At 41.9% G+C, this 20,092-nt stretch overlaps 2 protein-coding genes across 3 annotated transcripts in view; both read left to right on the forward strand.

The window, feature by feature from the left end:
* LOC121558339 overlaps window positions 1–16,609 on the forward strand; it is a 28,865-nt gene extending 12,256 nt beyond the window's left edge. Inside the window, exons 6-12 of one of the 2 annotated variants that reach the window (XM_045214277.1) lie at window positions 1,913–2,008; window positions 3,635–3,724; window positions 9,371–9,466; window positions 12,093–12,182; window positions 14,658–14,747; window positions 14,854–15,439; window positions 15,654–16,609. In XM_045214277.1, coding sequence (XP_045070212.1) covers window positions 1,913–2,008; window positions 3,635–3,724; window positions 9,371–9,466; window positions 12,093–12,182; window positions 14,658–14,747; window positions 14,854–15,439; window positions 15,654–15,959 — 1,354 coding nt within the window. In that variant the 3' untranslated portion in view covers window positions 15,960–16,609. Of the gene's footprint in view, window positions 1–1,912; window positions 2,009–3,634; window positions 3,725–9,370; window positions 9,467–12,092; window positions 12,183–14,657; window positions 14,748–14,853 lie in introns of both variants that reach the window. The other variant, XM_045214279.1, reaches the window with a different exon arrangement.
* LOC121560649 overlaps window positions 1–20,092 on the forward strand; it is a 350,876-nt gene that overhangs the window by 202,589 nt on the left and 128,195 nt on the right. The window lies entirely within an intron of this gene.

The following is a 20,092-nucleotide window of genomic DNA, read 5'->3' on the forward strand; positions in this document are numbered from 1 at the left end:
CAATGATGACGTGCACGTGTTTCCTTGCAGGTAACCATGGTTAACAGAAAGAACAATGATTTCAGGCACCACCCTCCTTTTAAAGCTTCCAGTCTGTTATTCTAACACAATCAGCATGACAGAGTGATCTCCAGCCTTGTCCTCGTCAACACTCTCACCTGTGTTAACGAGAGAATCACTGACATGATGTCACCTGGTCCTTTTGTGGCAGGGCTGAAATGCAGTGGAATTTTTTGGGGGGGATTAAGTTAATTTTCATGGCAAAGAGGGACTTTGCAATTAATTGTGCAATTCATCTGATCACTCTTCATAACATTCTGGAGTATATGCAAATTGCCATCATAAAAACTAATCAACTAGTCTACAGACCCTCCCCTAACCTGGACGACGCTGGGCCAATTATGCGCCGCCCCATGGGTCTCCCGGTCGCGGCCGGCTACGACAGAGCCTGGATTCGAACCAGGATCTCTAGTGGCACAGCGATGCAGTGCCTTAGACCACTGCGCCACTCGGGAGACTAATATTACTAGTGATATGTACTGTAATAGTCCTATATTACTAGTGATATGGACTGTAATAGTCCTATATTACTAGTGATATGGACTGTAATAGTCCTATATTACTAGCGATATGGACTGTAATAGTCCTATATTACTAGCGATATGGACTGGAATAGTCATATATTGCTAGTGATATGGACTGTAATAGTCCTATATTACTAGTGATATGGACTGCGATAGTCCTATATCACTAGTGATATGGACTGTGATAGTCCTATATTGCTAGCGATATGGACTGTAATAGTCCTATATTACTAGTGATATGGACTGTAATAGTCCTATATTACTAGTGATATGGGCTGTAATAGTCCTACATTACTAGTGATATGGACTGCAATAGTCCTATATTACTAGTGATATGGACTGCAATAGTCCTATATTACTAGTGATATGGACTGCAATAGTCCTATATTACTAGTGATATGGACTGTAATAGTCCTATATTACTTTTTGAAGTAGGCTAATGAGCCCATATACTAAATCAACACTGTAGAAAAAGATCAGGAGCTGAAGACCTCCTGATCCCTGAATCGGTTTTGTGCAGAAGTTGACCTATCATCTCACTAACTGTTATTTAGTTGGTCCACAGACCTATCATCTCACTAACTGTTATTTAGTTGGTCCACAGACTTATCATCTCACTAACTGTTATTTAGTTGGTCTACAGACCTATCATCTCACTAACTGTTATTTAGTTGGTCTACAGACCTATCATCTCACTAACTGTTATTTAGTTGGTCTACAGACCTATCATCTCACTAACTGTTATTTAGTTGGTCTACAGACCTATCATCTCACTAACTGTTATTTAGTTGGTCCACAGACCTATCATCTCACTAACTGTTATTTAGTTGGTCTACAGACCTATCATCTCACTAACTGTTATTTAGTTGGTCCACAGACCTATCATCTCACTAACTGTTATTTAGTTGGTCTACAGACCTATCATCTCACTAACTGTTATTTAGTTGGTCCACAGACCTATCATTTCACTAACTGTTATTTAGTTGGTCCACAGACCTATCATCTCACTAACTGTTATTTAGTTGGTCCACAGACCTATCATCTCACTAACTGTTATTTAGTTGGTCTACAGACCTATCATCTCACTAACTGTTATTCAGTTGGTCTACAGACCTATCATCTCACTAACTGTTATTTAGTTGGTCCACAGACCTATCATCTCTAACTGTTATTTAGTTGGTCTACAGACCTATCATCTCACATCATCTCACTAACTGTTATTCAGTTGGTCTACAGACCTAATATATGTCCTACTGGGTATACTGTGTAAAGTTATTGACTAGAATGATTCTAATATTTACCTGAACACTATTCTCTGTGTCTGAAAGGCCTTTGGGAGCACTATCTCCTACTCCAAGCCAACTCTCCTTGAGAAGTGACCACTCCATGGATCGACCTATCACATTTACAGATGGAGATCTCAGGTACGTACAGTGACCACTCCATGGATATACAGTGCCTTCGGAAAGTATTCAGACCCCTTGACTTTTTCCACATTTTGTTACATTACAGCCGTATTCTAAAATGGATTTTTTTTTTATCTCAGCAATCTACACACAATACCCCATAATGACAAAGCAAAAACAGGTTTAGACATTTTTGCAAATGTATTACAAATAAAATACAGAAATACCTTATTTACATAAGTATTCAGACCCTTGGCTCTGAGACTCGAAATTGTAATGAATACTCAGGAGAAAAAAGTTGTGATTCACGCGCAGAGCGCGGCAGGTGTTTATTTCCCCTTCACAGAAGGCAGGAATCGTGGTCACAGGCAGGCAATGGTCATACACAGGTAGGCAAACAGGCAGGAGAATCAAAACTAGGACTGAAGGCTAAAACTGGTTCTCACAAACGAGCTAGGAAAAGGCTTAGAGTCAAAACGGACAATACCTCACAAGGCACAAACAGAATGAACTGAACTAAATAAGGAGCTAATGAGACCAGGTGAGTAACTAACACAGGTGAAATCAATGAACAAAAATGAACGACAGGGCTACGTTCAAGAACACAAAGAAACAGGGCTATGTTCAAGAACACAAAGAAACAGGGCTACGTTCAAGAACACAAGGTTGACTAAGAAAATAAATACAGAACCTTACAGAAATTGAGCTCAGGTGCGTCCTGTTTCCATTGATCATCCTTGAGATGTTTCTACAACTTGATTGGAGTAGAGCTCCGAGACAGGATTGTGTCGAGGCACAGATCTGCAGCAGTGAAGGTCCCCAAGAACACAGTGGCCTCCATCATTCTTAAATGGTTCGGAACCAACAAGACTCTTCCTACGTAAAAATGTATGCACACATGACTGTAAGTCGCTTTGGATAAAAGCGTCTGCTAAATGGCATAATATTATTATTATTATAGAGCTGGCTGCCAGGCCAAACTGAGCAATCAGGGGAGAAGGGGCTTGGTCAGGGAGGTGACCAAGAACCCGATGGTCACTCTGACAGAGCTCCAGAGTTCCTCTGTGGAGATGGGAGAACCTTCCAGAAGGATAACCATCTCTGCAACACTCCACCAATCAGGCCTTTATGGTAGTGGCCAGACGGAAGCCACTCCTCAGTAAAAGGCACATGACAGGCCGCTTGGAGTTTGCCAAAAGGCACCTAAAGACTGTTTTTGCTTTGTCATTATGGGGTATTGTGTGTAGATTGAGGGAAAAATTAGTTTAATCAATTTTAGAATAAGGCTGTAACGTAACAAAATGTGGAAAAAGTCAAGGGATCTGAATACTTTCCGAAAGGCACTGTACCTATCACATAAAGAAATATAGATCTCAGGTACGTACAGTGACCACTCCATGGATCCACATTTACAAATGGAAATCTCAGGTTCTGTTAAAATGAATTCTTGATTGAGTTTAGTAAGTTGTGCAGAAATCTAATCTAATCTAAAAGAAAAGACTGTTAGTGTACAGTATTATCATTTTGGTTATAATATACGTTTTCCATAAGACTGACTGAGAAATATACTTCAGTTATTGATTCAGATATACATGTATAATTCTGTGTCTTTCTACATCTATATTCAAATCCTCCTTTCCACAGTGGTAAACAGGAGAGGATGTTGTCACCGTGTCTGTCCATGAAGAGTGATTGGTCCATGGACAGGCCCATTACGTTTGGAAGAGATGCCAGGTAAGTGAAGACCAGAAGCTTTCACATGTAGACACCGGTATGGTGCTGGAGGTAATGAATGTGAGGTTAAAGGGGCAATCTGTGATTGCTACATGCATTATTTTACTTTTAAATTAATGATCTATAGCCATTGACTCTTGAAGAATGAAACTTATAAATGCCTCATGATCTTAGTTCAACTGTCGTACCCCATCAGATCCCAACATAGAAGCTTGTTTTACTCCAATGTTTTTAAACAAACACTGTATAGCCTCATAACATGGTTAAAACTTTCATTTTTGATCTCATGGATGGCCAGTCCTGGCATTCATAGCCCCATCCATGAATTTGAAAGTAGTCACAGTTCTCCAACTCCATCCCTAAATTGTTTGCCCAAAAACCGGGGTGACCGCTTTCTTGTTGTTTCAACTGCAGATTGTCCCTTTAAAAAGTGGTGTAATTCCCCTAATTTAAAGAGGTGGGATCCAGTGAGTCTATCTGTCCAGGGCCTTATCCACAAAGCATCTCAGAAAAGGTCCTAGGAATCGGGTTAAAACCTGTTTTAAGACTGAAAAAAAGTTTCACAAAGTTTGCTGCTTCAGTGTTTTTATATATTTTTGTCAGATGTTACTATGGTATACTGAAGTATAATTACAAGCATACCATAAGTGTCAAAGGCTTTTATTGACAATTTACATTATGTTTATGCAAAGAGTCAATATTTGCAGTGTTGAACCTTCTTTTTCAAGACCTCTGCAATCCGCCCTGGCATTCTGTCAATTAACTTCTGGGCCACATCCTGACTGATGGCAGCCCATTCTTGCATAATCAATGCTTGGAGTTTGTCAGAATTTGTGGATTTTTGTTTGTCCACCCACCTCTTGAGGATTGACCACAAGTTCTCAATGGGATTGAGGTCTGGGGCGTTTCCTGGCCATGGACCCAAAATGTCAATGTTTTGTTCCCCGAGCCACTTAGTTATCACTTTTGCCTTATGGCAAGGTGCTCCATCATGCTGGAAAAGGCATTGTTCGTCACCAAACTGTTCTTGGATGGTTGGGAGAAGTTGCTCTCGGAGGATGTGTTGGTACCATTCTTTATTCATTGCTGTGTTCTTAGGCAAAATTGTGAGTGAGCCCACTCCCTTGGCTGAGAAGCAACCCCACACATGAATGGTCTCAGGATGCTTTACTGTTGGCATGACACAGGACTGATGGTAACGCACACCTTGTCTTCTCCAGACAAGCTTTTTTCCGGATGCCCCAAACAATCGGAAAGGGGATTCATCAGAGAAAATGACTTTACCCAAGTCCTCAGTAGTCCAATCCCTGTACCTTTTGCAGAATATCAGTCTGTCCCTGATGTTTTTCCTGGAGAGAAGTGGCTTCCTCGCTGCCCTTCTTGACACCAGGCCATCCTCCAAAAGTCTTCGCCTCACTGTGCGTGCAGATGCACTCACACCTGCCTGCTGCCATTCCTGAGCAAGCTCTGCACTGGTGGTGCCCCGATCCCGCAGCTGGATCAACTTTAGGAGACAGTCCTGGCGCTTGCTGGACTTTCTTGGGCGCCCTGAAGCCTTCTTCACAACAATTGAACCTCTCTCCTTGAAGTTGTTGATGATCCGATAAATGGTTGATTTAGGTGCAATCTTACTAGCAGCAATATCCTTGCCTGTGAAGCCCTTTTTGTGCAAAGCAATGATGACGGCACGTGTTTCCTTGCAGGTAACCATGGTTAACAGAGGAAGAACAATGATTTCAAGCACCACCCTCCTTTTAAAGCTTCCAGTCTGTTATTCTAACTCAATCAGCATGACAGAGTGATCTCCAGCCTTGTCCTCGTCAACACTCTCACCTGTGTTAACGAGAGAATCACTGAAATGATGTCACCTGGTCCTTTTGTGACAGGGCTGAAATGCAGTGGAATTTTTGGGGGGGGATTAAGTTAATTTTCATGGCAAAGAGGGACTTTCCAATTAATTGTGCAATTCATCTGATCACTCTTCATAACATTCTGGAGTATATGCAAATTGCCATCATAAAAACTAATCAACAGACCCTCCCCTACCCTGGACCAATTGTGCGCCGCCCCATGGGTCTCCCGGTCGCGGCCGGCTACGACAGAGCCTGGATTCGAACCAGGATCTCTAGTGGCACAGCTAGCACTGCGATGCAGTGCCTTAGACCACTGCGCCACTCGGGAGACTAATATTACTAGTGATATGTACTGTAATAGTCCTATATTACTAGTGATATGTACTGTAATAGTCCTATATTACTAGTGATATGGACTGTAATAGTCCTATATTACTAGTGATATGACTGTAGTAGTCCTATATTACTAGTGATATGGACTGTAATAGTCCTATATTACTAGTGATATGTACTGTAGTAGTCCTATATTACTAGTGATATGGACTGTACTAGTCCTGTATTACTAGCGATATGGACTGTAATAGTCCTATATTACTAGTGATATGGACTGTAATAGTCCTATATTACCAGCAATATGTACTGTAATAGTCCTATATTAGTGGTGATATGGACTGTTATAGTCCTATATCACCAGCGATATGGACTGTAATAGTCATACATCACCAGCGATATGGACTGTAATAGTCCTATATCACCAGTGATATGGACTTTAATAGTCCTATATTACTAGCGATATGGACTGTAATAGTCCTATATTACTAGCGATATGTACTGGAATAGTCCTATATTAGTAGTGATATGGACTGTAATAGTCCTATATTACTTTTTGAAGTAGGCTAATGAGGCCATATGCTAAATCAACACTGTAGAAAAAGATAAGGAGCTGAAGACCTCTCCTGATCCTCGAATCGGTTTTGTGCAGAAGTTGCAAAAATCTCTCCAACGCATGGTCACCTATTGTCATTGAATTCAGTTTTGAATAGCTCATTTTAGGCAATTAAAGGTGAGAATAACTTGAAACCAGGTCATGATTTAGCCACATTGTTTCATCATCTCACTAACTGTTATTTAGTTGGTCTACAGACCTATCATCTCACTAACAGTTATTTAGTTGGTCCACAGACCTATCATCTCACTAACTGTTATTTAGTTGGTCTACAGACCTATCATCTTACTAACTGTTATTTAGTTGGTCCACAGACCTATCATCTCACTAACTGTTATTTAGTTGGTCTACAGACCTATCATCTTACTAACTGTTATTTAGTTGGTCTACAGACCTATCATCTCACTAACTGTTATTTAGTTGGTCTACAGACCTATCATCTCACTGTTATTTAGTTGGTCTACATACCTATCATCTCACTAACTGTTATTCAGTTGGTCTACAGACCTATCATCTCACATCATCTCACTAACTGTTATTTAGTTGGTCTACAGACCTATCATCTCACTAACTGTTATTTAGTTGGTCCACAGACCTATCATCTCACTGTTATTCAGTTGGTCTACAGACCTATCATCTCACTAACTGTTATTCAGTTGGTCTACAGACCTATCATCTCACTAACTGTTATTTAGTTGGTCTACAGACCTATCATCTCACTGTTATTCAGTTGGTCTACATACCTATCATCTCACTAACTGTTATTTAGTTGGTCTACAGACCTATCATCTCACTAACTGTTATTTAGTTGGTCTACAGACCTATCATCTCACTGTTATTCAGTTGGTCTACAGACCTATCATCTCACTAACTGTTATTTAGTTGGTCTACAGACCTATCATCTCACTAACTGTTATTTAGTTGGTCTACAGACCTATCATCTCACTGTTATTCAGTTGGTCTACAGACCTATCATCTCACTAACTGTTATTTAGTTGGTCCACAGACCTATCATCTCACTAACTGTTATTTAGTTGGTCTACAGACCTATCATCTCACTGTTATTCAGTTGGTCTACAGACCTATCATCTCACTAACTGTTATTTAGTTGGTCTACAGACCTATCATCTCACTAACTGTTATTTAGTTGGTCTACAGACCTATCATCTCACTGTTATTCAGTTGGTCTACAGACCTATCATCTCACTAACTGTTATTTAGTTGGTCCACAGACCTATCATCTCACTAACTGTTATTCAGTTTGTCTACAGACCTATCATCTCACTAACTGTTATTTAGTTGGTCTACAGACCTATCATCTCACTAACTGTTATTTAGTTGGTCTACAGACCTATCATCTCACTGTTATTCATTTACATTTACATTTTTAGTCATTTAGCAGACGCTCTTTACCAGAGCGACTTACATGAGCAATTAGGGTTAAGTGCCTTGCTTAAGGGCACATCGACAGATTTTTCACCTAGTCAGCTCGGGGATTAGAACCAGCTACCTTTCGGTTACTGGCACAACGCTCTTAACCACTAAGCTACCTGCCGCCCTATATTATATGTCTACAGACCTATCATCTCACTAACTGTTATTTAGTTGGTCCACAGACCTATCATCTCACTAACTGTTATTTAGTTGGTCTACAGACCTATCATCTCACTGTTATTCAGTTGGTCTACAGACCTATCATCTCACTAACTGTTATTTAGTTGGTCCACAGACCTATCATCTCACTAACTGTTATTTAGTTGGTCTACAGACCTATCATCTCACTGTTATTCAGTTGGTCTACAGACCTATCATTTCACTAACTGTTATTCAGTTGGTCTACAGACCTATCATCTCACTAACTGTTATTTAGTAGGTCTACAGACCTATCATCTCACTAACTGTTATTTAGTTGGTCTACAGAGCTATCATCTCACTGTTATTCAGTTGGTCTACAGACCTATCATCTCACTAACTGTTATTTAGTTGGTCTACAGACCTATCATCTCACTAACTGTTATTTAGTTGGTCCACAGACCTATCATCTCAGTAACTGTTATTCAGTTGGTCTACAGACCTATCATCTCACTAACTGTTATTCAGTTGGTCTACAGACTTATCATCTCACTAACTGTTATTTAGTTGGTCCACAGTCCTATCATCTCTAACTGTTATTTAGTGGGTCTACAGACCTATCATCTCACATCGTCTCACTAACTGTTATTTAGTTGGTCCACAGACCTATCATCTCTAACTGTTATTTAGTTGGTCTACAGACCTATCATCTCACATCATCTCACTAACTGTTATTTAGTTGGTCCACAGACCTATAATCTAACTGTTATTTAGTTGGTCTACAGACCTATCATCTCACATCATCTCACTAACTGTTATTTAGTTGGTCCACAGACCTATCATCTCTAACTGTTATTTAGTTGGTCTACAGACCTATCATCTCACATCATCTCACTAACTGTTATTTAGTTGGTCCACAGACCTATCATCTATAACTGTTATTCAGTTGGTCTACAGACCTATCATCTCTGTTATTTAGTTGGTCTACAGACCTATCATCTCACTAACTGTTATTCAGTTGGTCTACAGACCTATCATCTCACTAACAGTTATTTAGTTGGTCCACAGACCTATCATCTCACTAACTGTTATTTAGTTGGTCCACAGACCTATCATCTCTAACTGTTATTTAGTTGGTCTACAGACCTATCATCTCACTAACTGTTTTTCAGTTGGTCTACAGACCTAATATATGTCCTACTGGGTATACTGTGTAAGGTTATTGACTAGAATGATTCTAATATTTACCTGAACACTATTCTCTGTGTCTGAAAGGCCTTTGGGAGCACTATATCCTACCCTAAGCCAACTCTCCTTGAGAAGTGACCACTCCATGGATCGACCTATCACATTTACAGATGGAGATCTCAGGTACGTACAGTGACCACTCCATGGATATACAGTGCCTTCGGAAAGTATTCACACCCCTTGACTTTTTCCACATTTTGTTACATTACAGCCTTATTCTAAAATGGATTTTTTTTTAACATCTCAGCAATCTACACAATACCCCATAATGACAAAGCAAAAACAGGTTTAGACATTTTTGCAAATGTATTACAAATAAAATACAGAAATACCTTATTTACATAAGTATTCAGACCCTTGGCTATGAGACTCGAAATTGTAATGAATACTCAGGGAGAAAAAGGTGTAGATTCACGCGCAGAGCGCGGCAGGTGTTTATTTCCCCTTCACAGAAGGCAGGAATCGTGGTCACAGGCAGGCAATGGTCATACACAGGTAGGCAAACAGGCAGGAGAATCAAAACTAGGACTGAAGGCTAAAACTGGTTCTCACAAACGAGCTAGAAAAAGGCTTAGTAGAGTCAAAACGAACAATACCTCACAAGGCACAAACAGAAAGAACTGAACTAAATAAGGAGCTAATGAGACCAGGTGAGTAACTAACACAGGTGGAATCAATGAACAAAAATGAACGACAGGGCTACGTTCAAGAACACAAAGAAACAGGGCTACGTTCAAGAACACAAAGAAACAGGGCTACGTTCAAGAACACAAAGAAACAGGGCTACGTTCAAGAACACAAAGAAACAGGGCTACGTTCAAGAACACAAAAAAACAGGGCTATGTTCAAGAACACAAAGAAACAGGGCTACGTTCAAGAACACAAAGAAACAGGGCTACGTTCAAGAACACAAAGAAACAGGGCTACGTTCAAGAACACAAAGAAACAGGGCTACGTTCAAGAACACAAAGAAACAGGGCTACGTTCAAGAACACAAAGAAACAGGGCTACGTTCAAGAACACAAAGAAACAGGGCTACGTTCAAGAACACAAAGAAACAGGGCTACGTTCAAGAACACAAAGAAACAGGGCTACGTTCAAGAACACAAGGTTGACTAAGAAAATAAATAAAGAACCTTACAGAAATTGAGCTCAGGTGCGTCCTGTTTCCATTGATCATCCTTGAGATGTTTCTACAACTTGATTGGAGTAGAGCTCCAAGACAGGATTGTGTCGAGGCACAGATCTGCAGCTGTGAAGGTCCCCAAGAACACAGTGGCCTCCATCATTCTTAAATGGTTCGGAACCAACAAGACTCTTCCTACGTAAAAATGTATGCACACATGACTGTAAGTCGCTTTGGATAAAAGCGTCTGCTAAATGGCATAATATTATTATTATTATATAGCTGGCTGCCAGGCCAAACTGAGCAATCAGGGGAGAAGGGGCTTGGTCAGGGAGGTGACCAAGAACCCGATGGTCACTCTGACAGAGCTCCAGAGTTCCTCTGTGGAGATGGGAGAACCTTCCAGAAGGACAACCATCTCTGCAGCACTCCACCACTCAGGCCTTTATGGTAGAGTGGCCAGACGGAAGCCACTCCTCAGTAAAAGGCAAATGACTGCCCGCTTGGAGTTTGCCAAAAGGCACCTAAAGACTTTCAGACCATGAGAAACAAGATTCTCTGGTCTGATGAAACCAAGATTGAACTCTTTGGCCTGAATGCCAAGCGTTACTTCTGGAGGAAACCTGGCACCATCCCTACGGTGAAGCATGGTGGTGGCAGCATCATGCTTTGGGGATGTTTTTCAGCGGCAGGGACTGGGAGACTCGTCAGGATCGAGGGAAAGATGAACAGAGCAAAGTACAGAGAGATCCTTGATGAAAACCTGCTCCAGAGTGCTCAGGACCTCAGACTGGGGCGAAGGTTCACCTTCCAACAGGCCAACGACCCTAAGCACACAGCCAAGACAATGCAGGAGTGGCTTCGGGACAAGTCTCTGAATGTCCTTGAGTGGCCCAGCCAGAGCCCTGACTTGAACCCGATCTAACATCTGTGGAGAGACCTTAAAATAGCTGTGCAGCGACGCTCCCCATCCAACCTGGCAGAGCTTGAGAGGATCTGCAGAGAAGAATGGGAGAAACTCCCCAAATATAGGTGTGCCAAGCTTGTACCGTTATACCCAAGAAGACTTGAGGCTGTAATCGCTGCCAAAGGTGCTTCAACAAAGTACTTAGTAAAGGGTCTGAATACTTATGTAAATGTGATATTTCCGTTTTTTTTATTTTTGATAAATTAGCAAAAATGTCTAAACCTGTTTTTGCTTTGTCATTAAGGGGTATTGTGTGTAGATTGAGGGAAAAATTAGTTTCATCAATTTTAGAATAAGGCTGTAACGTAACAAAATGTGGAAAAAGTCAAGGGATCTGAATACTTTCCGAAAGGCACTGTACCTATCACATAAAGAAATATAGATCTCAGGTACGTACAGTGACCACTCCATGGATCCACATTTACAAATGGAAATCTCAGGTTCTGTTAAAATGAATTCTTGATTGAGTTTAGTAAGTTGTGCAGAAATATAATATAATCTAAAAGAAAAGACTGTTAGTGTACAGTATTATCATTTTGGTTATACTGTACGTTTTCCATAAGACTGACTGAGAAATATACTTCAGTTATTGATTCAGATATACATGTATAATTCTGTGTCTTTCTACATCTATATTCAAATCCTCCTTTCCACAGTGTTAAACAGGAGAGGATGTTGTCACCGTGTCTGTCCATGAAGAGTGATTGGTCCATGGACAGGCCCATTACGTTTGGAAGATATCCCAGGTAAGTGAAGACCAGAAGCTTTCACATGTAGACACCGGTATGGTGCTGGAGGTAATGAATGTGAGGTTAAAGAGGCAATCTGTGATTGATATATACATTATTTTACTTTTAAATGAATGATCTATAGCCATTGACTTTTGAAGAATGTAACTTATAAATGCCTCATGATCTTAGTTCAACTGTCGTACCCCATCAGATCCCAACATAGAAGCTTGTTTTACTCCAAGGTTTTTAAACAAACACCGTATAGCCTCATAACATGGTTAAAACTTTCATTTTTGATCTCATAAATGGCCAGTCCTGGCATTCATAGCCCCATCCATGAATTTGAAAGTAGTCACATTTCTCCAACCCCATCCCTAAATTTTTTTATATTTTTTGCCCAAAAACCGGGGTGACCGCTTTCTTGTTGTTTCAACTGCAGATTGTCCCTTTAAAAAGTGGTGGAATTCCCCTAATTTAAAGAGGTGGGATCCAGTGAGTCTATCTGTCCAGGGCCTTATTCCCCTAATTTAAAGAGGTGGGATCCAGTGAGTCTATCTGTCCAGGGCCTTATTCCCCTAATTTAAAGAGGTGGGATCCAGTGAGTCTATCTGTCCAGGGCCTTATTCCCCTAATTTAAAGAGGTGAGATCCTGTGAGTCTATCTGTCCAGGGCCTTATTCCCCTAATTTAAAGAGGTGGGATCCAGTGAGTCTATCTGTCCAGGGCCTTATTCCCCTAATTTAAAGAGGTGGGATCCAGTGAGTCTATCTGTCCAGGGCCTTATTCCCCCTAATTTAAAGAGGTGGGATCCAGTGAGTCTATCTGTCCAGGGCCTTATTCCCCTAATTTAAAGAGGTGGGATCCAGTGAGTCTATCTGTCCAGGGCCTTATTCCCCTAATTTAAAGAGGTGGGATCCAGTGAGTCTATCTGTCCAGGGCCTTATTCCCCTAATTTAAAGAGGTGAGATCCTGTGAGTCTATCTGTCCAGGGCCTTATCCACAAAGCATCTCAGAAAAGGTCCTAGGAATCTGGTTAAAACCTGTTTTAAGACCAAAAAAAACTCCCAGGTCAGAAGTTGCTCTCGGAGGATGTGTTGGTACCATTCTTTATTCATGGCTGTGTTCTTTATTCAAAATTGTGAGTGAGCCCACTCCCTTGGCTGAGAAGCAACCCCACACATGAATGGTCTCAGGATGCTTTACTGTTGGCATGACACAGGACTGATGGTAACGCGCACCTTGTCCTCTCCAGACAAGCTTTTTTCCGGATGCCCCAAACAATCGGAAAGGGGATTCATCAGAGAAAATGACTTTACCCAAGTCCTCAGTAGTCCAATCCCTGTACCTTTTGCAGAATATCAGTCTGTCCCTGATGTTTTTCCTGGAGAGAAGTGGCTTCCTCACTGCCCTTCTTGACACCAGGCCATCCTCCAAAAGTCTTCGCCTCACTGTGCGTGCAGATGCACTCACACCTGCCTGCTGCCATTCCTGAGCAAGCTCTGCACTGGTGGTGCCCCGATCCCGGGGCTGGATCAACTTTAGGAGACGGTCCTGGCGCTTGCTGGACTTTCTTGGGCGCCCTGAAGCCTTCTTCACAACAATTGAAGCTCTCTCCTTGAAGTTCTTGATGATCCGATAAATGGTTGATTTAGGTGCAATCTTACTAGCAGCAATATCCTTGCCTGTGAAGCCCTTTTTGTGCAAAGCAATGATGACGGCACGTGTTTCCTTGCAGGTAACCATGGTTAACAGAGGAAGAACAATGATTTCAAGCACCACCCTCCTTTTAAAGCTTCCAGTCTGTTATTCTAACTCAATCAGCATGACAGAGTGATCTCCAGCCTTGTCCTCGTCAACACTCTCACCTGTGTTAACGAGAGAATCACTGACATCATTCTCAAAACTTTTGACCACGACTGTACATCAAATGTTTGATATAATTTTCGCCTGACACGATAAATTTGCCTGCTCTTAATTATTGTCTAATATGTTTCCATGCATAACCTTTTTGTTTAACCAATTCTGATAGTTGCTAAAAGCGGAATTTTGACAATATTACCGTTATACGTCACTCCCGTTTAACAACACTAAATGACTTTGGCACAGTAGGCATCAAGTCACTTGCCAATTTAATATTGCATACATCATTTGAAAGGGCTATTAATATGAGCCCTAGATGCCTTCAATTGCCCAATTTAGACATATTTTTTAATAACGCGATGTTGCGCTCCAAATGGATAACTTGAAACAACATGATGTAGGTAATTAAATAATCCAAGGGAAAACTTATTTATTTATTGGCCTAGTGGTTAATAATAATAATAGTAATAATAATACTAGTAATAGTAATAGTAATAATAATAATATAGAAATATCCAGATATTGATGTTTCTGTCATATAGAAACATCCCAACAGTCAACATGAAAGATGGATCGTTATTAAATCCTGCATATTTACACAATGAAAAAACCCTCCTCGATCTTTCCACAGTGTTAAACAGGAGAGGGTGTGGTCACCGTGTCTGTCCATGAAGAGTGATTGGTCCATGGACAGGCCCATTTCGTTTGGAAGAGATGCCAGGTAAGTGAAGAACTGCTTCTACATTCCTGTAAATCTGGTAGGTTAGCTCCTGTTATTAATAGTCAATCCTTAAAACAACCACATTTCTCTACCATATTGTGTACAGTGAGCTGACAGCCAGTCTGCTGACAGAGGACCTCTTCAGATGCTCAGTGTGTACAGAGTTTCTCAAAAAGCCAGTCTCCATCCCCTGTGGACACAGTTACTGCAGACAGTGCATTGAGACCTACTGGAACCAGCCTGACCAGACAGGAGAGTACGACTGCCCCCAGTGCGGAAAGAGATTCAGAACACGTCCTGACCTCCTCACTAACTCAGCCTTGGAGAAGGTGATTGGGAAACTCCACCAGGCAGGGTTCAAGGTCCCTGCTCTTCCCAACCACTGCTACGCTGGACCTGGAGATGTGGCCTGTGATCTCTGCACTGAGAAACAGCTCAAAGCTGTGAAGTCCTGTCTGACCTGCACTGCCTCCTACTGCGAGAGTCACGTCAGGCATCACTACACCGTAGCAGCTCTGCAGAGACACACCCTGGTGGAGGTGACTGGACACCTGGACCAGAAACTGTGCCAGCTGCACCACAGAGCTCTGGAGGTCTTCTGTAAGACAGACCAGGTCTCTGTTTGTCTTCTGTGTGCCTTGCAAGACCACAGAAGCCATGATGTCATAAAGAATGAGAGAGATGCTGAAGAGGTGGGTGTGTCAATAGTTTCTTCTTTGTAGAATGCCACCATTACATTGGACAGTATATTAAACATAGTGAGGCAGTGGGTTAAAAAGTGGCATGTTTCAGTTGTGCATTTTATTCCCTTTTTACTAGCTCAAGTTAAATGTGCCTTTCTGCCTGTGTTTCAGTAAGTGTTAGTTTAATATAATACTAATGTGTTGGCTATAATTGTCTATCAAGGAAAACGGCCAATACCAGGAGGGCCAGATTGCCTCCAGGCTTGAAGCTAGACTCCAGAGAGAGATCAAGGTTCTACTACATGATACAGAGGAGCTTGTTTCTGACAACTCTGAGCAGGTACCATTTAGTGTCAATACTGTACCTTCTGGCCAGACAGTACTGGTTGCTACCTTAACAATACTTTACCTTCTGGAATACAGTACTGGTTGCTACCTTAATAATACTTTACCTTCTAGACATACAGTACTGGTTGCTACCTTAACAATACTTTACCTTCTAGACATACAGTACTGGTTGCTACCTTAATAATACTTTACCTTCTGGAATACAGTACTGGCTGCTACCTTAACAATACTTTACCTTCTGGAATACAGTACTGGTTGCTACCTTAACAATACTTTACCTTCTGGAATACAGTACTGGTTGCTACCTTAACAATAATGTACCTTCTGGAATACAGTACTGGTAGCTACCTTAACAATACTTTACCTTCTAGACATACAGTACTGGTTGCTACCTTAACAATACTTTACCTTCTAGACATACAGTACTGGTTGCTACCTTAATAATACTTTACCTTCTGGAATACAGTACTGGTTGCTACCTTAACAATACTTTACATTCTGGAATACAGTGCTGGTTGCTACCTTAACAATACTTTACCTTCTGGAATACAGTACTGGTAGCTACCTTAACAATATTTTACCTTCTGGAATACAGTACTGGTTGCTACCTTAACAATACTTTACCTTCTGGAATACAGTACTGGTTGCTACCTTAACAATACTTTACCTTCTGGAATACAGTACTGGTAGCTTCCTTAACAATAATTTACCTTCTGGAATACAGTACTGGTTGCTACCTTAACAATACTTTACCTTCTGGAATACAGTACTGGTTGCTACCTTAACAATACTTTACCTTCTGGAATACAGTACTGGTTGCTACCTTAACAATAATTTACTTTCTGGAATACAGTACTGGTTGCTACCTTAACAATAATTTACCTTCTGGAATACAGTACTGGTTGCTACCTTAACAATACTTTACCTTCTGGAATACAGTACTGGTTGCTACCTTAACAATACTTTACCTTTTGGAATACAGTACTGGTTGCTACCTTAACAATAATTTACCTTCTGGAATACAGTACTGGTTGCTACCTTAACAATACTTTACCTTCTGGACATACAGTACTGGTTGCTACCTTAACAATAATTTTCCTTCTAGACATACAGTACTGGTAGCTACCTTAACAATACTTTACCTTCTGGAATACAGTACTGGTTGCTACCTTAACAATACTTTACCTTCTAGACATACAGTACTGGTAGCTACCTTAACAATACTTTACCTTCTGGAATACAGTACTGGTTGCTACCTTAACAATACTTTACCTTCTAGACATACAGTACTGGTTGCTACCTTAACAATAATGTACCTTCTGGAATACAGTACTGGTAGCTACCTTAACAATACTTTACCTTCTAGACATACAGTACTGGTAGCTACCTTAACAATACTTTACCTTCTGGAATACAGTACTGGTTGCTACCTTAACAATACTTTACCTTCTAGACATACAGTACTGGTTGCTACCTTAACAATAATGTACCTTCTGTAATACAGTGCTGTTTGCTACCTTAACAATACTTTACCTTCTAGACATACAGTACTGGTAGCTACCTTAACAATACTTTACCTTCTGGAATACAGTACTGGTTTCTACCTTAACAATACTTTACCTTCTGGAATACAGTACTGGTTGCTACCTTAACAATACTTTACCTTCTGGAATACAGTACTGGTAGCTACCTTAACAATATTTTACCTTCTGGAATACAGTACTGGTTGCTACCTTAACAATACTTTACCTTCTGGAATGCAGTACTGGTTGCTACCTTAACAATACTTTACCTTCTAGACATACAGTACTGGTTGCTACCTTAACAATACTTTACCTTCTGGAATACAGTACTGGTTGCTACCTTAACAATACTTTACCTTCTAGACATACAGTACTGGTTGCTACCTTAACAATACTTTACCTTCTGGAATACAGTACTGGTTGCTACCTTAACAATACTTTACCTTTTGGAATGCAGTACTGGTTGCTACCTTAACAATACTTTACCTTCTAGACATACAGTACTGGTTGCTACCTTAACAATACTTTACCTTCTAGACATACAGTACTGGTTGCTACCTTAACAATACTTTACCTTCTGGAATACAGTACTGGTAGCTACCTTAACAATATTTTACCTTCTGGAATACAGTACTGGTTGCTACCTTAACAATACTTTACCTTCTGGAATGCAGTACTGGTTGCTACCTTAACAATAATTTACCTTCTAGACATACAGTACTGGTTGCTACCTTAACAATACTTTACCTTCTGGAATACAGTACTGGTTGCTACCTTAACAATACTTTACCTTCTAGACATACAGTACTGGTTGCTACCTTAACAATACTTTACCTTCTGGAATACAGTACGGGTTGCTACCTTAACAATACTTTACCTTTTGGAATGCAGTACTGGTTGCTACCTTAACAATACTTTACCTTCTAGACATACAGTACTGGTTGCTACCTTAACAATACTTTACCTTCTAGACATACAGTACTGGTTGCTACCTTAACAATACTTTACCTTCTGGAATACAGTACTGGTTGCTACCTTAACAATACTTTACCTTCTGGAATACAGTACTGGTTGCTACCTTAACAAATGAAACTGATAACTAAGATTAACTTAACAGATTTGTATATTTATTTATATCAGCATCCCAACTTAACTATTTGTTGTGCCTGTGGTTGGTGTAGCAGTTAGCACCACTAACTTAACTATTTGTTGGGCCTGTGGTTAGTGTAGCAGTTAGCACCACTAACTTAACTATTTGTTGTGCTTGTGGTTGGTAAAGCAGTTAGCTGTCACGATCGTCTGACGAATGAGTAGACCAAAGCGCAGCGCGTTGAGCGAACATGACTTTATTTAATTAAAGCCTGGAACAAAACAACAAATAAAGAACGATACGTGAAGTCCTCTGTAACACTGACAGAACATGGAACAAAAACCCACAAACACAAGGTGAAAACACACAGTTTAAATATGGCTCCCAATCAGAGCTAACGAGCCAACAGCTGACACTCGTTACCTCTGATTGGGAGTCACTCAATACAAACAAGGAAAAACAACCACATAGACAACCCAACCAAACAGAACACAACGAAACGAACACACCCTGGCTCAACATACAAAGTCCCGGAGCCAGAGCGTGACAGTACCCCCCTAAAGGCGCGGACTGCGACCGCGCCTCAAAACCCCAAACAGGGGAGGACTGGGTGGGCATTACTCCTCGGAGGCGGCTCCGGCTCCGGGCTTGACCACCACCCTTCTTCAATCCCCCGTAGCGCCCGGTCCGATCTGACCCAGCTGGTAGGATCTGGACTGACGACGCGCACCCCTGGCTTGGCGCGTGAGGCAGGAACGGACCGGACCTGGCTGACGATACGCACCCTAGGCTTGATGCGTGAGCCGAACGGGCCTCACCAGGCTGACGACTCGCATCCCTGGCCTGGTGCGAGTAGCAGGAATGGGCTGTATCAGGCTGACGGCTCGCACCCTTGGCTTGGTGCGAGTAGCAGGGACGAGCTGAACCAGGCTGACGACTCGCACCCTTGGCTTGGTGCGAGTAGCAGGAACGGGCTGGACCAGGCCGACCGACTGTACCCCCTGGCTTGGTGCGAGTAGCAGGAACGGGCTGGACCAGGCTGACGACTCGCACCCTTGGCTTGGTGCGAGTAGCAGGAGCGGGCTGGACCAGGCCGACGACGCACACCGTAGGCTTTGTGCATAGAGCAGGGACAGGCCGGACTGGGCTGGCGACGCACACCGTAGGCTTTGTGCGTGGAGCAGGGACAGGCCGGGCTGGGCTGGCAACGCACCCCGTAGGCTTGGTGCGTGGAGCAGGAACAGGCCGGGCTGGGCTGGCGACGCACCCCGTAGGCTTGGTGCGTAGAGCAGGGACAGGCCGGGCTGGGCTGGCGACGCACACCGTAGGCTTTGTGCGTAGAGCAGGGACAGGCCGGGCTGGGCTGGCGACGCACCCCGTAGGCTTTGTGCGAGAGGCAGGAACAGGCCGGACCGGGCTGGAGACGCGCACCGTCCATTTGGTGCGAGGGGCCGTAACAGGCCGGACCGTACTGGGGACACACACCACTGGCTCTACTCCGGGAACTGCGCGTTGAGCGAACATGACTTTATTTAATTAAAGCCTGGAACAAAACAACAAATAAAGAACGATACGTGAAGTCCTCTGTAACACTGACAGAACATGGAACAAAAACCCACAAACACAAGGTGAAAACACACAGTTTAAATATGGCTCCCAATCAGAGCTAACGAGCCAACAGCTGACACTCGTTACCTCTGA

This window comes from Coregonus clupeaformis, unplaced genomic scaffold (genome assembly GCF_020615455.1).
Source record: "Coregonus clupeaformis isolate EN_2021a unplaced genomic scaffold, ASM2061545v1 scaf0230, whole genome shotgun sequence".
NCBI classification, from domain to species: Eukaryota; Metazoa; Chordata; class Actinopteri; order Salmoniformes; family Salmonidae; genus Coregonus; species Coregonus clupeaformis.